Genomic DNA, 16,373 nt, shown 5'->3' with positions numbered 1-16,373 from the left:
CTTGTTTTAGACTAAGAGGGGAATTTCTTTGAGTTGCTTAAAGAAAGTGTTGAACTTGCCCTGAGAGAGTAAATGTAATAATACTAAATTTTTAAGTTAACAGTTGTCATATTTATTTGGATCTTCGGTTTGATAGAAGGAAAGAATTTAAGTTGGAATATTCATATTTAGGGTTTTTGTTCTATCTAAGATTGGGGTTGAGATGCTTTGTAACTAATTTAACTTGGATTCCCACATTTGTTAGGAACATAGGTCTGTATCTGTCACGATTTTAAAGAACTAATGCCAGTTAGAGAATGATCTTTTTTCAAATATTATATGGTTTTTCATACAAACTGACTTTTCACTTTTTTATATTGATTTTAAACTCATAATCTGTTTTGATTCTGGATATATTTGACAACTGGCATTAATGTGTCTTCCCCCCCACACACAGATTTTCAATATTCTTGATTGTTTGTGTTTTGAGTTTTTCACTATTCATTTTAAAAATAAAAGTAAAAAGTTAATTTTTTAGGGGTGAAATTTACATAACACATAGTTAACCATTTAAAAATATACAATTCAGTGGAATTTAGTATATTTACATTACAGGGACCACCATCACCTCTCTTTAGTTTCAGAATGTTTTTATCACCCCAGAACACTCCATACCCATTAAGTAAACACTCCCTATTCCTTTCTTCTCCTATACGAGATAACTACAACTCCTTTTTTTTCCTGTGTGTTTTCCTATTCCAAATTTTTCATATAAAAGATCCTATAAAGGGACCTTTGTGTTTGGCTTCTATTTACTCAGCATGGTGTTTTCAAGGTTCACCCATGTAAAGCATATACCAGAACTTCATTCTTTTATATGACTGAATAATACCCCATTTTATGTATATACTTTGTTTACCCATTCATCTGTTGATGGACAGTTTGCATTGTATCCAACTTTTGGCTGTTATGAATAATCCTGCAGTAAAGGTTTCGTATGGACATATGTTTTTCTTTCTTTTGAATGTATACCTAGTTGTGGAATTGATGGGTTATATGGTAATTTTGTATTTTTAACATTTTGGGGGAACTGCCAAGCTTTTGCACAGTGGCTATACAATTCTGTGTTCCTACCAGCAACGTATGAGAGTTCATATTTCTTCACATCCTCACCAACACTTAATAATTTTCCATTTTTAATTGTATTTTAGAGACATCCCAGTGAGTATGAAGTGGTATCTCATTGTGGTTTTGATTTGCATTTCCTTTATGATCAATGAAGTTGAGAGTCTTTTCATGTGCTTATTGACCATTACATATCTTTGGAGAAATGTTTATTCAGGTCCATTGCCCATTTTTAAATGGGGTTGCTTTCTTTTTGTTGTTGAGTTATAGGAATTCTTTATATATTTTGAATGCTTTAACCATTATCAGTTGATTTGTAGGATTTGACAGTAGTTTCTCCCATTTTCTAGGTTTGTCCTTCTACTTTCTCAATATCCTTTGATGTATAGTGTTTTAAATTTTTATAAAGTTCAAATTATCTGTTTTGCCATTTGTTGTTCATACTTTGGGAATCAAATCTATGAATGCATTGCCAAATTCGGTCAATTCATGAAGATTTACCCCTGTGTTTTCTTCTGAGAGCTTTGTAGTTGTAAGCCCTTAATATTTGGTCATTGGTCCATTTTGAGATTGATTGATTGATTGATTTAGCTAGCTAGCTAGCAAGCAAGCAGACAGAGATCACAAGTAGGCAGAGAGGCAGGCAGAGAGGGGGGTGGGGGAAAGCAGGCTCCTTGCTGAGCAGAGAGGCTGATGGGACTCGATCCCAGAACCCTGGGATCATGACCTGAGCTGAAGACGGGGGCCTTAACCTGAACCTGAACCACCCAGTCGCCCCTTGAGTTAATTTTTGTATATGGAAGTAGTTAAGGGCTCAGCTTTATTCTTTTTTGCATGTGGCTATCCAGTTTTCTCAGCACCTTTTTTGTCGAGGAGACGTTTTCTTTCCCATTGAATGATCTTAACACCCTTGTCAAAAACAATTGTGCATGGTTGTTGGGGTTTATTTCTGATGTTTAATGGTACCTTTTATACTACAGAGCTAGCTTCATGACTTCCTTAAAATTGAAGTGGACAAAATATCACAACTTACGTATTGGTTAGTTCTTTGTGCCATCAACCTTGATAATGTATTGTGAATGATATTAATATAAAAATCATTTGACAGTACTTAAAGAAATTCTTACATCTGACATTTATAGGTAAAGAGCTGCAGGTTTTTTACTTACTTTTGCCAGCAGAAATAGCAGGTTGTAAGCTTTTGTGTTTTTCTTTTAAAAATGTATCTCCACCAAAAAGGAAAGCTTTATGGCTACTGTCGAGTGTTCCTTCTGGTTATCTTTATTTTTTCATTTTTTTCTCTTCTTTAAATAACCGTGCTTTCTTAATAAAAATGAATTTGAAAACATTGGAGTTTAATGTAATAAAAGTTACAGAAATCTGAGTATATTGGATTTCTCAGTGTATACTTGTTTTCAGTTAGAAAATTTTGTAGTCTTGAATTTCTTTTTTTTTTTTATTTTATTTTTTGTCTTGAATTTCTGAGCACAATTAATTCAAACTTGAATTGGAATAATATAGTATTTAAAAATTTATTATTTACTTTATAATCGCATGGGGGTGAACCTTAGTGGAAATGGCAGAATATATGTGAGGAAATATAGGTAATGAATATATGGAAAAATATATAGCTTTGCTAAAACAAAAGTAACTTTGGAAAGTACTGTTTTATACAAAATTTATTTATTTTTGAGGTGGTACTTTACCTGCTATATTAGTAAACATTATTTTATTTATTTATTGACAGAGAGAGAGAGAGATCACAAGTAGGCAGAGAGGCAGGCAGAGAGAGGGAGAAGCAGGCTCACTGCTGAGCAGAGAGCCCGATGCGGGGCTCGATCCCAGGACCCTGAGATCATGACCTGAGCTGAAGGCAGAGGCTTAACCCACTGAGCCACCCAGGTGCCCCTATTAGTAAACATTTTTAAAAGGAAAAAAGGACCTAGTGCCAATCATGTTGTGGTAGCCCATTCACAAAACTGGGTCTTTATAAATGATACAGTCATTTCTGAAAGAAAAGTGACTGTACATATCAATAAGTTTCTTCTCAGGGAATAACTTAATGACCTACTTAATGTTTTGATATGTCTGTCTTCTCTTGTTTATTAACTCTGTATTAATTGTTTTTCAATTTTAGATATGAATATCGTGTAGAGATGGTTCATCAGTCCTGCAATGATCCTACCAAAAATATCATTCGAGAATTTGCATCTGACTTTGAAGTTGGAGAGTGCTGGGGTTATAATAGATTTTTCCGTTTAGATTTACTTGCAAATGAAGGATACTTGAATCGACAAAATGATACAGTGATTTTAAGGTAATAAACATTTGATAATGTTTTTATCATGCGGTAATAATGGCATCAGAACTTTATTTTAGAGTTTATTTATTTGGGGTGCTTAGATGCCTCAGCTGGTTAAGCATCTGACTTTTGATTTTGGCTCAGGTCACGATCTCAGGGTTGTGAGATCAAGCCCCACCCAGGGTGGATCCTGCTTAGGATCTACACCCCCCACTTTGTCCCTCCCTGACTACTCACCCATGTGCATGTGTTTTTGCAGTTTCAAAGAGTTTATTCATTAACAGAGATGAATATTGAAATTTATACTAACTATAATCTTATTATGTTTTTAACTATTTCATTTCAGGAGCCCTGTGTAGTTAGTAATATAATTTGGAAATGTGTTTGACAGCTAGTTAGTGAACTTCTGTCAACCTTAGCATTTGGAAATACAAAAATAAGGATCAAGTGCTTATTTTTTTCACTTGACATTATATATTTGCATGACTGGTTTTACAAGCTTAAACTCATAAAATAATTTTCAGTCCTTTCTAGATAACAGCAAATTAAAAGTAGGGAAATAGAGATGAAAATTGATGAAAACAAAGTGATAGTAGTTGGGGTATTATTTGCAAGAAAGGACAATGTAAATACTAACTATAAAACCACAACAGCCCTGTTTAATGTTGTATCCTTTACAAGTCAGACATTTTAGAACATCATTACATGATATTTAATTTATTTATTTTTAAGATTTTATTTATTTGACAGATCACAAGTAGGCAGAGAGGCAGATGGGGGCGGGGGGTGGGCGGTGGTGAGCAGGCTCCCTGCTGTGCAGAGAGCCCTATGCAGGGCTCAGTCCCAGGACCCTGAGATCATGACCTGAGCCGAAGGCAGAAGCTTTAACCCATTGAGCCACCCAGGCGCCCCCATTACATGATATTTTAATTTGGATGATGAAAATGAGAACTTGAGTATTAAGTAGATCCAATTATGTTTTGAACAGTGTTTTAACAGTTTTAAGTTTCTATCAAAACAATTTTCAAAGCTATTTTCCTTGGAAGTGATTGATCTACTCTTATATTCTGAGCTCTTTGGTCTAGAGGGTGGTGTATGAGTTGCTGTTATATTAAACTTTATTAGTTGTGTTCCTCATAACTTTCTGGGAGAATAAAGAAGTGAAAAAAGATTATTGCATTTTCAGTGTAGAAAAAAAAGATTCATGTTTTTGTCTTTGGGGGAATTATTTTAACTCCATTTTATAACTTTTCAGGGTTTTTGTATTTTTAAAAATTATTTGCCAAAAAAATAATTTGTTGCTATTCCACACTTTCTCTATAGAGAGGATTGCAAAATTATTCAACCATCACTTTGACCAACCTACCAAAGCCTTAGTCCTCCCCTTATTGGAGTCATACTAATGTGAATCTTTTTGGTGGTAATCTGTGTGATAGAGTTTCCCTTTATTAACTCAGTGTAGCCCAACTTCTAGTCTCTATTTTTAAGCCATCCTTATTTATAACAAAACTTTTCCTAATAGACTTGAATATTAGGACAGGACCAGAGTCCTGTTTTGATGACTTATTATCGCTTATTCAGCAACATTGACTGAGTCTGTGCTTGGCACTGGGTTAATATTAAAAAAGAATAAGGCATCAATTTTATTCTCAGGAAACTCAAGATAAATTGGGCAAATAAAACCATTTATTCTAGGGCACCTGGGTGGCTCAGTGGGTTAAGCCTCTGCCTTCCGCTCAGGTCATGATTTCAGGGTCCTGGGATTGAGCCCTGCATCGGGCTCTCTGCTCAGCAGGGAACCTGCTTCCCGCTCTCTCTCTCTGCCTACTTGTGATCTCTCTCTCTGTCAAATAAATAAAATCTTTAAAAAAACAAACAAACAAAAAAACCTATTTATTCTACAAGATAGTGCTATAATAGCAGTAGAAATAAGTTGCTATAGGATTTGTGGAGAGGAGGCTCTGAATTATCTTATTACTCATAATATTTATTTAATGAGAGATTGCTGAAAATTTAAGTCTCAATTTAAGATTCTCATGGAATTTTATATGTACTTACTAGAAAGTTAATAAAGGGTGCCTGGGTGGCTCCGTCAGTTAGGTGTCCAACTCTTGATTTCAGCTTATGTCTTGATCTCAGGGTCATGAGTTCAAGCCTTGAGTTGGGCTCCACATTGGGTGTGGAATGTACTTTATTTTTTTAAATTTTTTTATTTTTTAAAGATTTTATTTATTTGACAGAGATATCGAGAGAAGGGATCACAAGCAGGGGGAGTGGGAGAGGGAGAAGCAGGCCCCCCACGGAACAGGGAGCCTGATCCAGGGCTCATCCCAGGACCCCGGGATCATGACCTGAGCTGAAGGCAGACGCTTAATGACTGAGCCACCCAGGCACCCCTGGAGTGTACATTTATTTACTTATTTTAAAAATTTTTTAAAAGATTTTATTTATTTATTTGACAGAGATCACAAGTAGCCAGAGAGGCAGGCGCAGAGAGAGGAGGAAGCGGGCTCTCTACTGCGCAGAGAGCCTGATGAGGGGCTCGATCCCAGGACCCTGGGATCATGACCTGAGCCGAAGGCAGAGGCTTTAACCCACTGAGCCACCCAGGCGCCCCTGGAGTGTACTTTAAAAAAACAAACAAAAAAACAGGGACTCCTGGATGGCTCAGTCCATTAAGCATCTGCCTTTGGCTCAAGTCATGATCCCATGGTCCTGGGATCAAGTCCCACATTGGGCTCTGGGCTCGTTGCTCAGCCAGGTGCCTGCTTCTCCCTCTGTGTGCTCTACCTGCCGCTCCCCCTGCTTGCTCTCTCTTTCTGACAAATAAATAAGTTAAGGTTTTTCTGTAACTACATATAAATGAGTTTGTATTTTATTTTCCTTTTGTTAAATCAGGAAGTTAAGGAATGTTACCTGATGCTTGCATTTGTTTTAATGACACAGTAATGTTCAGAATTGACTATAGTTCATTAGTCATTCAAAGATAATGTCCTCGTGAAAATCTTACCAATGGACACTGACTGGGCAGCATCCCCTTAGGGTATTGGTTGAGTGAATAATCTCTATCCTCCAGTGCATGAGTATCTTTGCCTGAACATCATTATCTGCTGCAGATAACTCTAGATGATGGGCAGTAGACTCCTGTACTAGCTAGTAAAATCCTACAAAAAATGGAATGATATTTAACATAAGGGTGGCAAGACTGGAAGGATGATTTGTAGGTTTCCAAGTTAGTCTTGCTTCTTGGGACTCTTCCATTCTTTAGAAACCTCTTTGCATATTGCTGTAGATTTTTCCACTATGAATAGACTCAAGTTCACTTTTCTGACATAGGTATAGGTTTTTTGCATTAGTAAGTATCTGGGTTTTAAAATTACAGATAAGGCATCCCCTTTGGGTCCCCTCCCTCCTTGGGAGCTTTGTACTCTCACTTTGCTATTGCTCAATAAACCTTGTTTTGTTGCCCACCAAAAAATAAATAAATAAAAATGAAAGTACAGATAACTCTGAATAGATTGAGATGCTATTACTTATCTATTAAAATCCTTTAATATACTTGTTTTTTTCCCCTGACCCAAGCTGAAATATGCCATATTGTGATGGAGAGCTGATTTTAAGCTGCGACCTGGAGGGGATAGGAATATAGTTTATTTAGAGCATGCAACTCATTGAGGGACAGTAAAGCAGTTCCAGGTAGTTGACCCTTTAAGGGACTTTTTTTTTTCTACTGGGGAGGAAGAAATACAGGAGCATGAGATGAAAGCAGGAAAGAAAAAGAGCAGTCTAAAACAGACTTTGCCTATTTTTATCTGTGTTTGATCTAAGCAAGAAAGGGGGAAAGAAAGCAGTAGCTTCCTCTTTCCTGCATGGCATGGTCTTCTTCTAAATTCATGATCAACATGGTATTTGATCTAGATTATAATAAATATCCTTTAGTAGTTTGGGAGTTTACCCATAATGTGTAGTGTTACTTCTTCAGAAAAGGGTAGTTTGTGTTTAGACAACCGACCTAAAGATAAGTTTTCAGGACGTTATGTCATTATGTAAACTGTATGTATAAATAATACCAGCAGCTCTGAGTTCATGTTGAATTTTAGCATTGTAATCAAATAAACTTAAAATTATAATTTTTATAAAATTTATAAAACTTTTATAAAATTTATAGTTACAGATTCAGTGCTTGGTTGATAATATTTTACTTTTTGGATCATGTTTCATGCGCAGCTTTTCTTTTAAGGTTTCAGGTTCGTTCACCAACTTTCTTTCAAAAATGCCGGGACCAGCATTGGTATATTACTCAGTTGGAAGCTGCACAAACTAGCTACATCCAACAAATAAATAACCTTAAAGAGGTAACCAAAAGGGGGACATGGGTGGCTCAGTGGGTTAAAGCCTCTCTCTTTGGCTCAGGTCATGATCCCAGGGTCCTGGAATCGAGCCTCGCATCAGGACCCCTGCCCCCGCCTGCCTCTCTGCCTTCTTGTGATCTCTGTCAAATAAATAAATAAATAATCTTAAAAAAAAAAAAAAAAAAAAGAGGTAACCAAAAAACATACGAGTTTAGTGTTTCATATTCAGTCTTACTGGCATGTTACACTTGTAATTAGATTTTGGATATTCCTCTTTTGTAATTTTGTAGAAAAGTCCGGTTACCTTATTCTCCATCTACATACCACCTTTGAGCCTCTAATTTTGCACTCCTAGTTCAATTAGCCACTAGCCATGTGTGGCTGTGTGAACTTAATTAAAATGAAAAATCCGTTCTTTGGTTGCACTACCCAAATTTTAAGCGCTTGTATTGGGCATTGCAGGTGTATAACATTTTTATCATTGTATAAAGCTATATATTTTGGACAGTGCTGCTCTCATTTGAGGTAAACTTTTTGTGTTTCTCTCAGTGATTTGAATCTTTCATTTGAATCTTTCTCTTTTCCATGCTATCTTGAATTTAAAGGATTCTAAGCTATAGAAAAATTGAAAATTATCCCATCTTGAATTTTCACTGTTGCTGAATTGAGCCCTGGGGAGGATCAGATAAGGAATTTTTATCTTATAGTGGTAAACTCAATTATATAAGGAATGTTTCTTTCTGCCAGTGGAAATTGAAATGGAGTGGAAGGACGGGAGTGCTGAGAATGGTTAATAGATGAGGGAGGAAAGTATGAATGAGTACATACTTGGAGAAATTTTCAGGATAAGTATATTGTTTAAAACTGCTTGTACTTACTGTACAGTTTGCTATTGTATATATAGCTTAGGCTGGATATGAAAAGCAAAATGAGAATAAAGTGGGGGGCAGGGGTTTTTTGCCAAAGATTTTTCTATAAAACCAGGAGGGATTGAGAGGGATGGTTTGAAAAATGGTTTTAGGACATCTGGATATATATTTTTTTTACTTCAAATGTTTTTACTGTGCCAGTGAAACACTGCTTTTGACTCATGTTTGTTTGTGCTGTTATTGTTTGTTTTAAGAGACTTACTATTGAGTTGTCTCGAACTCAGAAATCAAGAGATTTGTCACCGCCAGATAATCATCTTAGCCCCCAAAATGATGATACTCCTGAGACACGTGCTAAGAAGTCTGTGTCATGCACTGATATGCTTCTCCAGGATGGTCCTACTACAGCTTCTGTAAGAGAGGTCAAAGAGGATGAAGAAGAGGAAGAGAAGATTCAGAATGAAGATTATCATGTAAGAGGCGCCTAGGTGGCTCAGTGGGTGAAGCATCTGTCTGTTGACTTTGGCTCAGGTCATGATCTCAGGGGGTCAGATAGAGCCCCACATTGGGCTCTGTGTTCAGAGGGGAGTCTGCTTAAGATTCTTTTTCTCCTCTCCCTCTGTCCCTCCCCCCACTCTCATGCTTTCTGTCTCTAAGAATAAATAAATAAATCCCAAGTTAAAAAAATTATCATGTAATAATACTTGTTTTAGATTCATTTTGTGTTTTATAAGAGAAATAAGATTATGATTTCCAATATAGAGTATATAAAGTACTCTATACTTTTATGCATTAGTGTACTAAAAGTCTCGTCCATTTGTTTTCATTACTAGTGTATGCTCTTCTGTAAATAGTAATAAGTCAGAAGTTGTTGAATCAAAGTGTTGCACAGTTCTATAATTTATTGTAGAAAAGTATACATTCTACAGAATAAACTTGTGTACATTCTGGAAACTATATAAATAGTGGAATTAAAAAATGCATTCTATTTCCATTCACTAAAGCTAGTAAAGTACCTTATTTTTGCATATGTAGGTAGCATGATTTAGGAATTCTGAGATAGCCCAGTTTTATCCCAGCTAAGCCATAACCAGAATAAGAATTCAAGAAGTAATTATTATTGTTTAAAATCAGACAGTGATGCAAAAACAAGGTGTTTTTTGTTTTGTTTCGTTTTTATAATTGTTATTTTTAAGATGGGAGACTTCAAGTACGTATTAAAATGAAGGAGCCAGTGAGGAGAGAGGTAAGGTTAAGGTACTGACAAGACAAACTATTTAAGGAGATAGATAAGGGTGGTTGGAGTGGAGCGCTTGTGAAGCAGTTAACCTTTGACAGGATGAATTAAAGGAATGGTGAGATTTGCAGGTAGGGCAGGTGAGATTTGCAGGTAGGGCATCTAAGATTTGGGAGTATTTACACTTAATAACTGATAGGTGATAGTTTTACGATGTCCTTGAGGATATCTGAGGTTAAACATTAATAGAGGAGTGATGGTTTGAAATGTTACCTGTGAAGAGTGTTATTGGCAGCTGACAAGGAATATATGAAGCATTTCCAAGGACATTGAAGGCCTAGCTGAAAATGGTAGCAGTAAGTTATTAGTGGAATCAGATATTGTGTGGTTTTCCCTAAAGGGCTCAGCTACCTCTGCACAGGAGCAGAGAGTTCTGATGATTACATCCTTCTTCGGGGCTTGGTCCATCGGCTGGATCAGATGATCAACTGAGTAAAACTAATTGAGATGGAAGTCTTGTTCCTTTGCCTTGATCTAGCATGAACTCTCTGATGGAGATCTGGATCTGGATCTTATTGGGGAAGACGAAGTGAATCACCTTGATGGCAGCAGTTCCTCCGCCAGTTCCACAGCAACAAGTAACACAGAAGAAAATGACATTGATGAAGAAACTATGTGAGTGTCTCCCCTTAACTACCACTACGAAGCATCTAAGTGGTAATGAAGCATGTAACTAATTAGGCCTTAAAGTGGGGATATTCAGCATTTTTACTTGCTATTAAGTATCATATAGAGAAGGAGCTTGAAGGAAAGACAGTCAGTTTCTTTCCTCTCATCTCTGGGTTCCAAAATGAGATTTAGTTTTTTCATTTTATTTTTAATTTTGAAATTCCATTTTTAGGAAAATTCAAAAATATTAAATAACAGTTTCCATATTCCCTTTGCCTAGATTAATTCCCCAAATGTTAATATTCTGTTGTATTCCTCTTTTTTCTCCTTTTTGTTTTGTGAGACTTTCAAGATAAGGTGAATATACTTTTCATTGTGTACTCCCTAGAAAGAACTGTGTTTTTATGTAACTATAGTATAGTTACCAAAATCGGGATTAACATTGATGTAATACTATAATCTGTGATCATTTAAAAATTTGCCATTGATTTCCTTTGTCTGGTCTAGGATCCAATCCAGCATCACATGTTGCTTTTAGTTAAATTCCATTAGTCTTAATCTTCTTTAATCTGGGTCACTTAATCTTTATTTTTTCGTCTTTTGTTTATGACTTTGACACTTCTGAGAAAGAGCAATTATTTTGCAGGAAGTTCCTCAATTTGGGAGTCTTCTGAATGTTACCTCACAATGAAATTTAGGTTATGCACTTCAGGTAGGAATATTGGAGAAGTGATGATAGAGCCTTTTCAGAGGATCATACAAGGGAGTAGCAGGAGGGTACATGTCTTTTATTTGTCCCATTGCAATTGACTAATTTAGATTACTTGGTTAAGCTAATGTCTGCCAGATTTCTCTACAAATTACTAAATTTTTCACTTTGTAATTAACAAATACCCTGTGGGGACATATTTTTTGAGACTGTAAATATCTCCCTCCCTCCCATTACCTATTTCACTCATCCTCCCACCCCCTCTGGTAAACGTCAGTTTGTTCTCTATAGTTAAGACTCTTTCTTGGTTTGTCTCTCTCTCTCCTATTTTTTCCCCTTCCTCGATTATTTTCTTTCTTAAATCCAACACGTGAGTGAAATCACATGATATTTGTCTGTCTAACTTAGCATTATTCTCTCTCTACCTTCATCCATGTTGTTTGAAATTACAAAATTTCCTTTTTATGGCTAAATAATATTCCTGTGTGTGTGTGTGTACACCACATTTTCTCTATCCATCAGTGGACACTTGGGATGCTTCTATATCTTGGCTGTTGTAAATAATGTTGCTATAAATATTAGGGATGCATGTATCCCTTTGAATTAATGTTTTTGTATTATTCTTTGGGTCAGTACCCAGTAGTGTAATTGTTGGATCATAGGGTAGTTCTACCTTTAACTTCTGAGGAACCTCCATACTGTTTTCCACAGTGGCTGCACCAGTTTGCAGTTTGCATTCCCATCAACAGTGCATGAAGATTCCCTTTTCCTTATATCCTTACCTTCTGTTGTTTCTTGAGGGTTTTTTTTTTTTTAAGATTTTATTTGAGAGAGAGAGACAGTGAGAGAGAGCATGAGAAGAGGAGGAGAAGATCAGAGAGAGAAGCAGACTCCCTGTGGACCTGGGGGCCCGATGAGGAAATCGATCCCAGGACTCCGGGATCATGACCTGAGCTGAAGGCAGTTGCCCAACCAACTGAGCCACCCAGGTGCCCCTGTTTCTTGAGTTTTTGATTTTAGCCATTCTGACAGGTGTGAAGTGATATCTCATTGTGTTTTGATTTTCCCTGATGATGAGTGATATTGAACATCTTTTCAATGTGTCTTTTGGCCATGTGTATGTCCACATTTGGAGAAATGTGTGTTCATGTCTTCTGCCCATTTTTAAATTCGATTATTTATTTTTTGGATGTTGATTTTGATTAATTCTTTATGGATTCTGGATACTAGTCCTTTATCCAGTATGTCATTTGCAGATATCTTCTCCCATTCCGTTAGTTGCCTTTTAGTTTTATTTATTGTTTTCTTCCAAAAGCTTTTTAATTTGATGTACTCCTGGTAGTTTATCTTAACTTTTGTTTCCCTTGCCTCAGGAGACCAACCGATTCTAGAAAAAAATTGCATTGGCTGATGTCAAAGAAGTTACTGTCTTTTTGTCGAGGATTTTTATGGTTTCAGGTCTCACATACAGGTTTTTAATCCATTTTGAATTTATTTTTTGTGTATGGTGTAAGAAAGTGGTCCAATTTCATTCTTTTGTTGCTGTCCAGTTTTCCCAACAGCACCATTTGTTGAAGAGCTGTTTTTTTCCCATTGGATATTCTTTCCTGCTTTGTTGAAGATTAAATGACCATATAACTGTGGGTTTATTTCTGGGTTTTCTATTCTGTTCCATTGATCTATGTATCTGTTTTTGTACCAGTACCATACTGTTTTGATTACTACAACTTTATAATATAACTTGAAGTCTAGAATTGTGATGGCTCCAGCTTTGCTTTCTTTTTCAAGATTGCTTTGGCTATTTGGGGTCTGTTGTGGTTCCATACAAATTTTAGGATTTTTTATTCTAGTTCTGTGGAAAATGCTACCGGTATTTTGATTGCTTTGAGTAGTATAGACACTTTAACAGTATTTGTTCTTCCAATCCATGAGCATGAAATATCTTTCCATTTCTTTGTGTCATCTTGAGTTTTCTTCCTCAGTGTTTTATAGTTTTCAGAGTGTAGGTCTTTCATCTCTTTGGTTAGGTTTATTCCTAGGTAGCTTATTATTTTTGGGGCAATTAAATATGGAATTGTTTTCTTAGAAATTTCTATTTCTGCTGCCTCAATATTAGCATATAGAAATGCAGCAGATTGGGGTGCCTGGGTGGCTCAGTGGATTAAGCCTCTGCCTTCAGCTCGGGTCATGATCTCAGGGTCCTGGGATCGAGCCCCGCGTCGGGCTCTCTGCTCTGCGGGGAGCCTGCTTTCTCCTCTCTCTCTCTCTGCTTGCCTCTCTGCCTACTTGTGATTTCTCTCTGTCAAAAAAATAAATAAAATCTTAAAAAAAAAAAAAAGAAAAGAAATGCAGCAGATTTCTCTGTATTAACTTTGTGTCCTTCATCTTTATTGAATTCATTACTTCTAATTGTTTTTTGCTGGAATCTTTAAGATTTTCTGTGTATTATTTATGTCATTTGCAAATGGTGACAGTTTAACTTCTTCCTTACCAGTTTGGATGCCTTTTATTTCTTTTTGTCATCTGATTGCTATGGCTAGGACTTCCAGTACTATCAGAGTGGGTATCCTTGTTTTGTTCTTGACCTTAGGGGAAGGGCTTTCAGTTTTTCCCCATCGAGTATGATGTTAGCTGTGGGTTTTTCAGATGCGGCCTTAACTGTGTTGAGGTATGTTCCCTCTATACCCATTTTCTTGAGGGTTTTTATCCTGAATGGTTGTTGTACTTTCCCTAGTATTTTTTCTGTGTCTATTGAAATGGTAGTGTTTCTTATCCTTTTTCTTATTGGTGCTTTGTATCACATTGATTGACTTGCAAATATTGAATCACCTGGCACCCAGAAAAAAAAATCCCACTTGATTGTTGTGAGTGATTTTTTTAATGTATTGTTGGTCTCGGTTTGCTAGTATTATGTTGAGGATTTTTGCATCTGTGTTCATTAGATTTACTGGCCTTGCATGTGTGTTCATTAGAGTTGCTGGCCTGTGGGTTTTTTGTTTTTTTTTTTCAAGATTTATTTTATTATAGAGCATGCATGCTTGAGGGGCAGGGAGAGAATCTTCAAGCAGAATCCCCATTGAGTGCAGAGCCAGATGTGGTTGGTGCTGCATCTCAGGACCACTGAGATCATGACCTGAGCTGAAACCAAGAGTCATGCTGAAACCATTAGAGTCAGACACTTAACCGATTGTGCCACCCAGGCACCCCCTGTCATTCTCTTTTTTTGTGGTGTCTTTATCTGGTTTTGGTATCAGGGTAATGATGACCTCATAGAGTGAATTTGGAAGTTTTCCTTCCTTTGCTATTTTTGGGATAGTTTGAGAAGTATAGGTATATTAACTCTTTAAAATGTTTGATATAATTCACCTGTGAAGCCATTTGGTCCTAGGCTTTTGTTTGTTGGGAGTTTTTTTTTTTTTTTTTTTTTTTTTTTTAAGATTTTATTTATTTATTTGTCAGAGAGAGAGAGGGAGAGAGAGCGAGCGAGCACGGGCAGACAGAGTGGCAGGCAGAGGCAGAGGGGGAAGCAGGCTCCCCGCAGAGCAAGGAGCCTGAAATGGGACTCAATCCCACGCCACTGGGATCGAGCTGAAGGCAGCCGCCCAAGCAACTGAGCCACCCAGGCGTCCCGGGAGTTTTCTTATTATGATTCAGTTTCTTGCTGATAATCAGTCTTCAAATTTTCTGTTTCTTTCTCTTTCAGTTTTGGTAGATTATATGTTTCTAGGAATTTTTTTTTTTTTAAAGATTTTACTTATTTATTTGACAGACAGAGATCACAAGTAGACAGAGAGGCAGAGAGAGAGAGGGAAGCAGGCCTCCCGCTGAGCAGAGAGCCCAATGTGGGACTCGATCCCAGGACCCTGAGATCATGACCTGAGCCGAAGGCAGCGGCTCAACCCACTGAGCCACCCAGGCGCCCCTGTTTCTAGGAATTTATCCATTTCTTCTTGGTTGCTCAATTTGTTGGCATATGGCTTTTCATAATCTCTTACAATTTTGTTTATGTGGTGTTTATTGTTATTTTTCTTCTCTCATTTGTAATTTTTTAATTTTATGTATGTGTGTATGTATGTATTTAAGTAGGCTCCGTGCCCAACGTGGGGCTTGAAGTGATGACCCGGGGATCAAGAGTTGGCATGAGCTACCACTTGAACCAGCCAGTTGTCCCTTGTGATTTTATTTATTTGGGGCTTTTTTCTCTTGTTTTCTATGATTAGAGGTTTATGACTTTAATTGATTTTTTTTTTTTTTTTAAGAATTAGCTGCTCATTTCATTGATCTATTGTTTTTTAGTTTCTATATAATTTCTTTCTTCTTTTTTTTTTTTTAAGAATTTACTTATTTATTTGACAGAGATCACAAGTAGGCAGAGAGGCAGGCAGAGAGAGGAGGAAGCAGGCTCCCCGCCAAGCAGAGAGCCCGATGCGGGGCTCGATCCCAGGACCCTGAGACCATGACCTGAGCTGAAGGCAGAGGCTTTAACCCACTGAGCCACCCAGGTGCCCCTATATAATTTATTTCTAATATTTATTATTTCTTTCCTTCCTTCTGGTTTTAGGTTTTGTTTGTTGTTCTTTTGCTAGCTCTTTTAGGTGTAAGGTTAGTTTGAGATTTTCCTTGCTTCTTGAGGTTGGTCTATTGCTATAAGCTTCTTCCTAGATCCGCTTTTGCTGTGTCCCAGAGGTTTTGAATTGTTGTGTTTTCATTTTCATTTGTTTCCATGAACTCTTTAGTTTTTTCTTTTATTTCCTGCTTGATCCATTCATTGTTTAGTAGCATGTTAATCTCCATGTATTTGTGCTCGTTCCAGATTTTTTCTTTCGGTTGACTTCAGGTTTCGTAGTGTTCTGGTCAGAAAAGATGCTTGCTATGACTTTGATCTTTTGGAATTTGTTGAGGCTTTTCTTGTGGTCTAGTGTGTGATCTATTCTGGAGAATGTTCTGTGTGTACTTCACAAGAATATGTATTCTGTGTTTTAGGATGGAATGTTCTGATAAATCTTTTAAATCCCTCTTGTTCAGTGTGTCATTCAAGGCCATTGTTTCCTTGTTGATTTTTCTGTCTGGATAATTTGTCCATTGATGGAAGTGGAGAGCTAAAGTCCTCTGCTGCTATGGTATTATCCAT

At 36.8% G+C, this 16,373-nt stretch overlaps 1 protein-coding gene across 9 annotated transcripts in view; it reads left to right on the top strand.

Moving 5' to 3' along the window:
* The window catches only part of TRIM37 (tripartite motif containing 37), a 150,483-nt gene that overhangs the window by 65,490 nt on the left and 68,620 nt on the right, over positions 1-16,373 (top strand). For all 9 annotated transcript variants that reach the window (XM_047708945.1, XM_047708951.1, XM_047708946.1 and 6 more), the window contains exons 13-16: positions 3,242-3,421; positions 7,647-7,761; positions 8,882-9,100; positions 10,403-10,539. In XM_047708945.1, the coding sequence (XP_047564901.1) occupies positions 3,242-3,421; positions 7,647-7,761; positions 8,882-9,100; positions 10,403-10,539 (651 nt within the window). The remainder of the gene's footprint in view (positions 1-3,241; positions 3,422-7,646; positions 7,762-8,881; positions 9,101-10,402; positions 10,540-16,373) is intronic.

The sequence above is a fragment of the Lutra lutra genome, chromosome 16 (genome assembly GCF_902655055.1).
Source record: "Lutra lutra chromosome 16, mLutLut1.2, whole genome shotgun sequence".
Taxonomy (NCBI): domain Eukaryota; kingdom Metazoa; phylum Chordata; class Mammalia; order Carnivora; family Mustelidae; genus Lutra; species Lutra lutra.
This window is presented reverse-complemented; position numbering and strand designations above follow the sequence as displayed.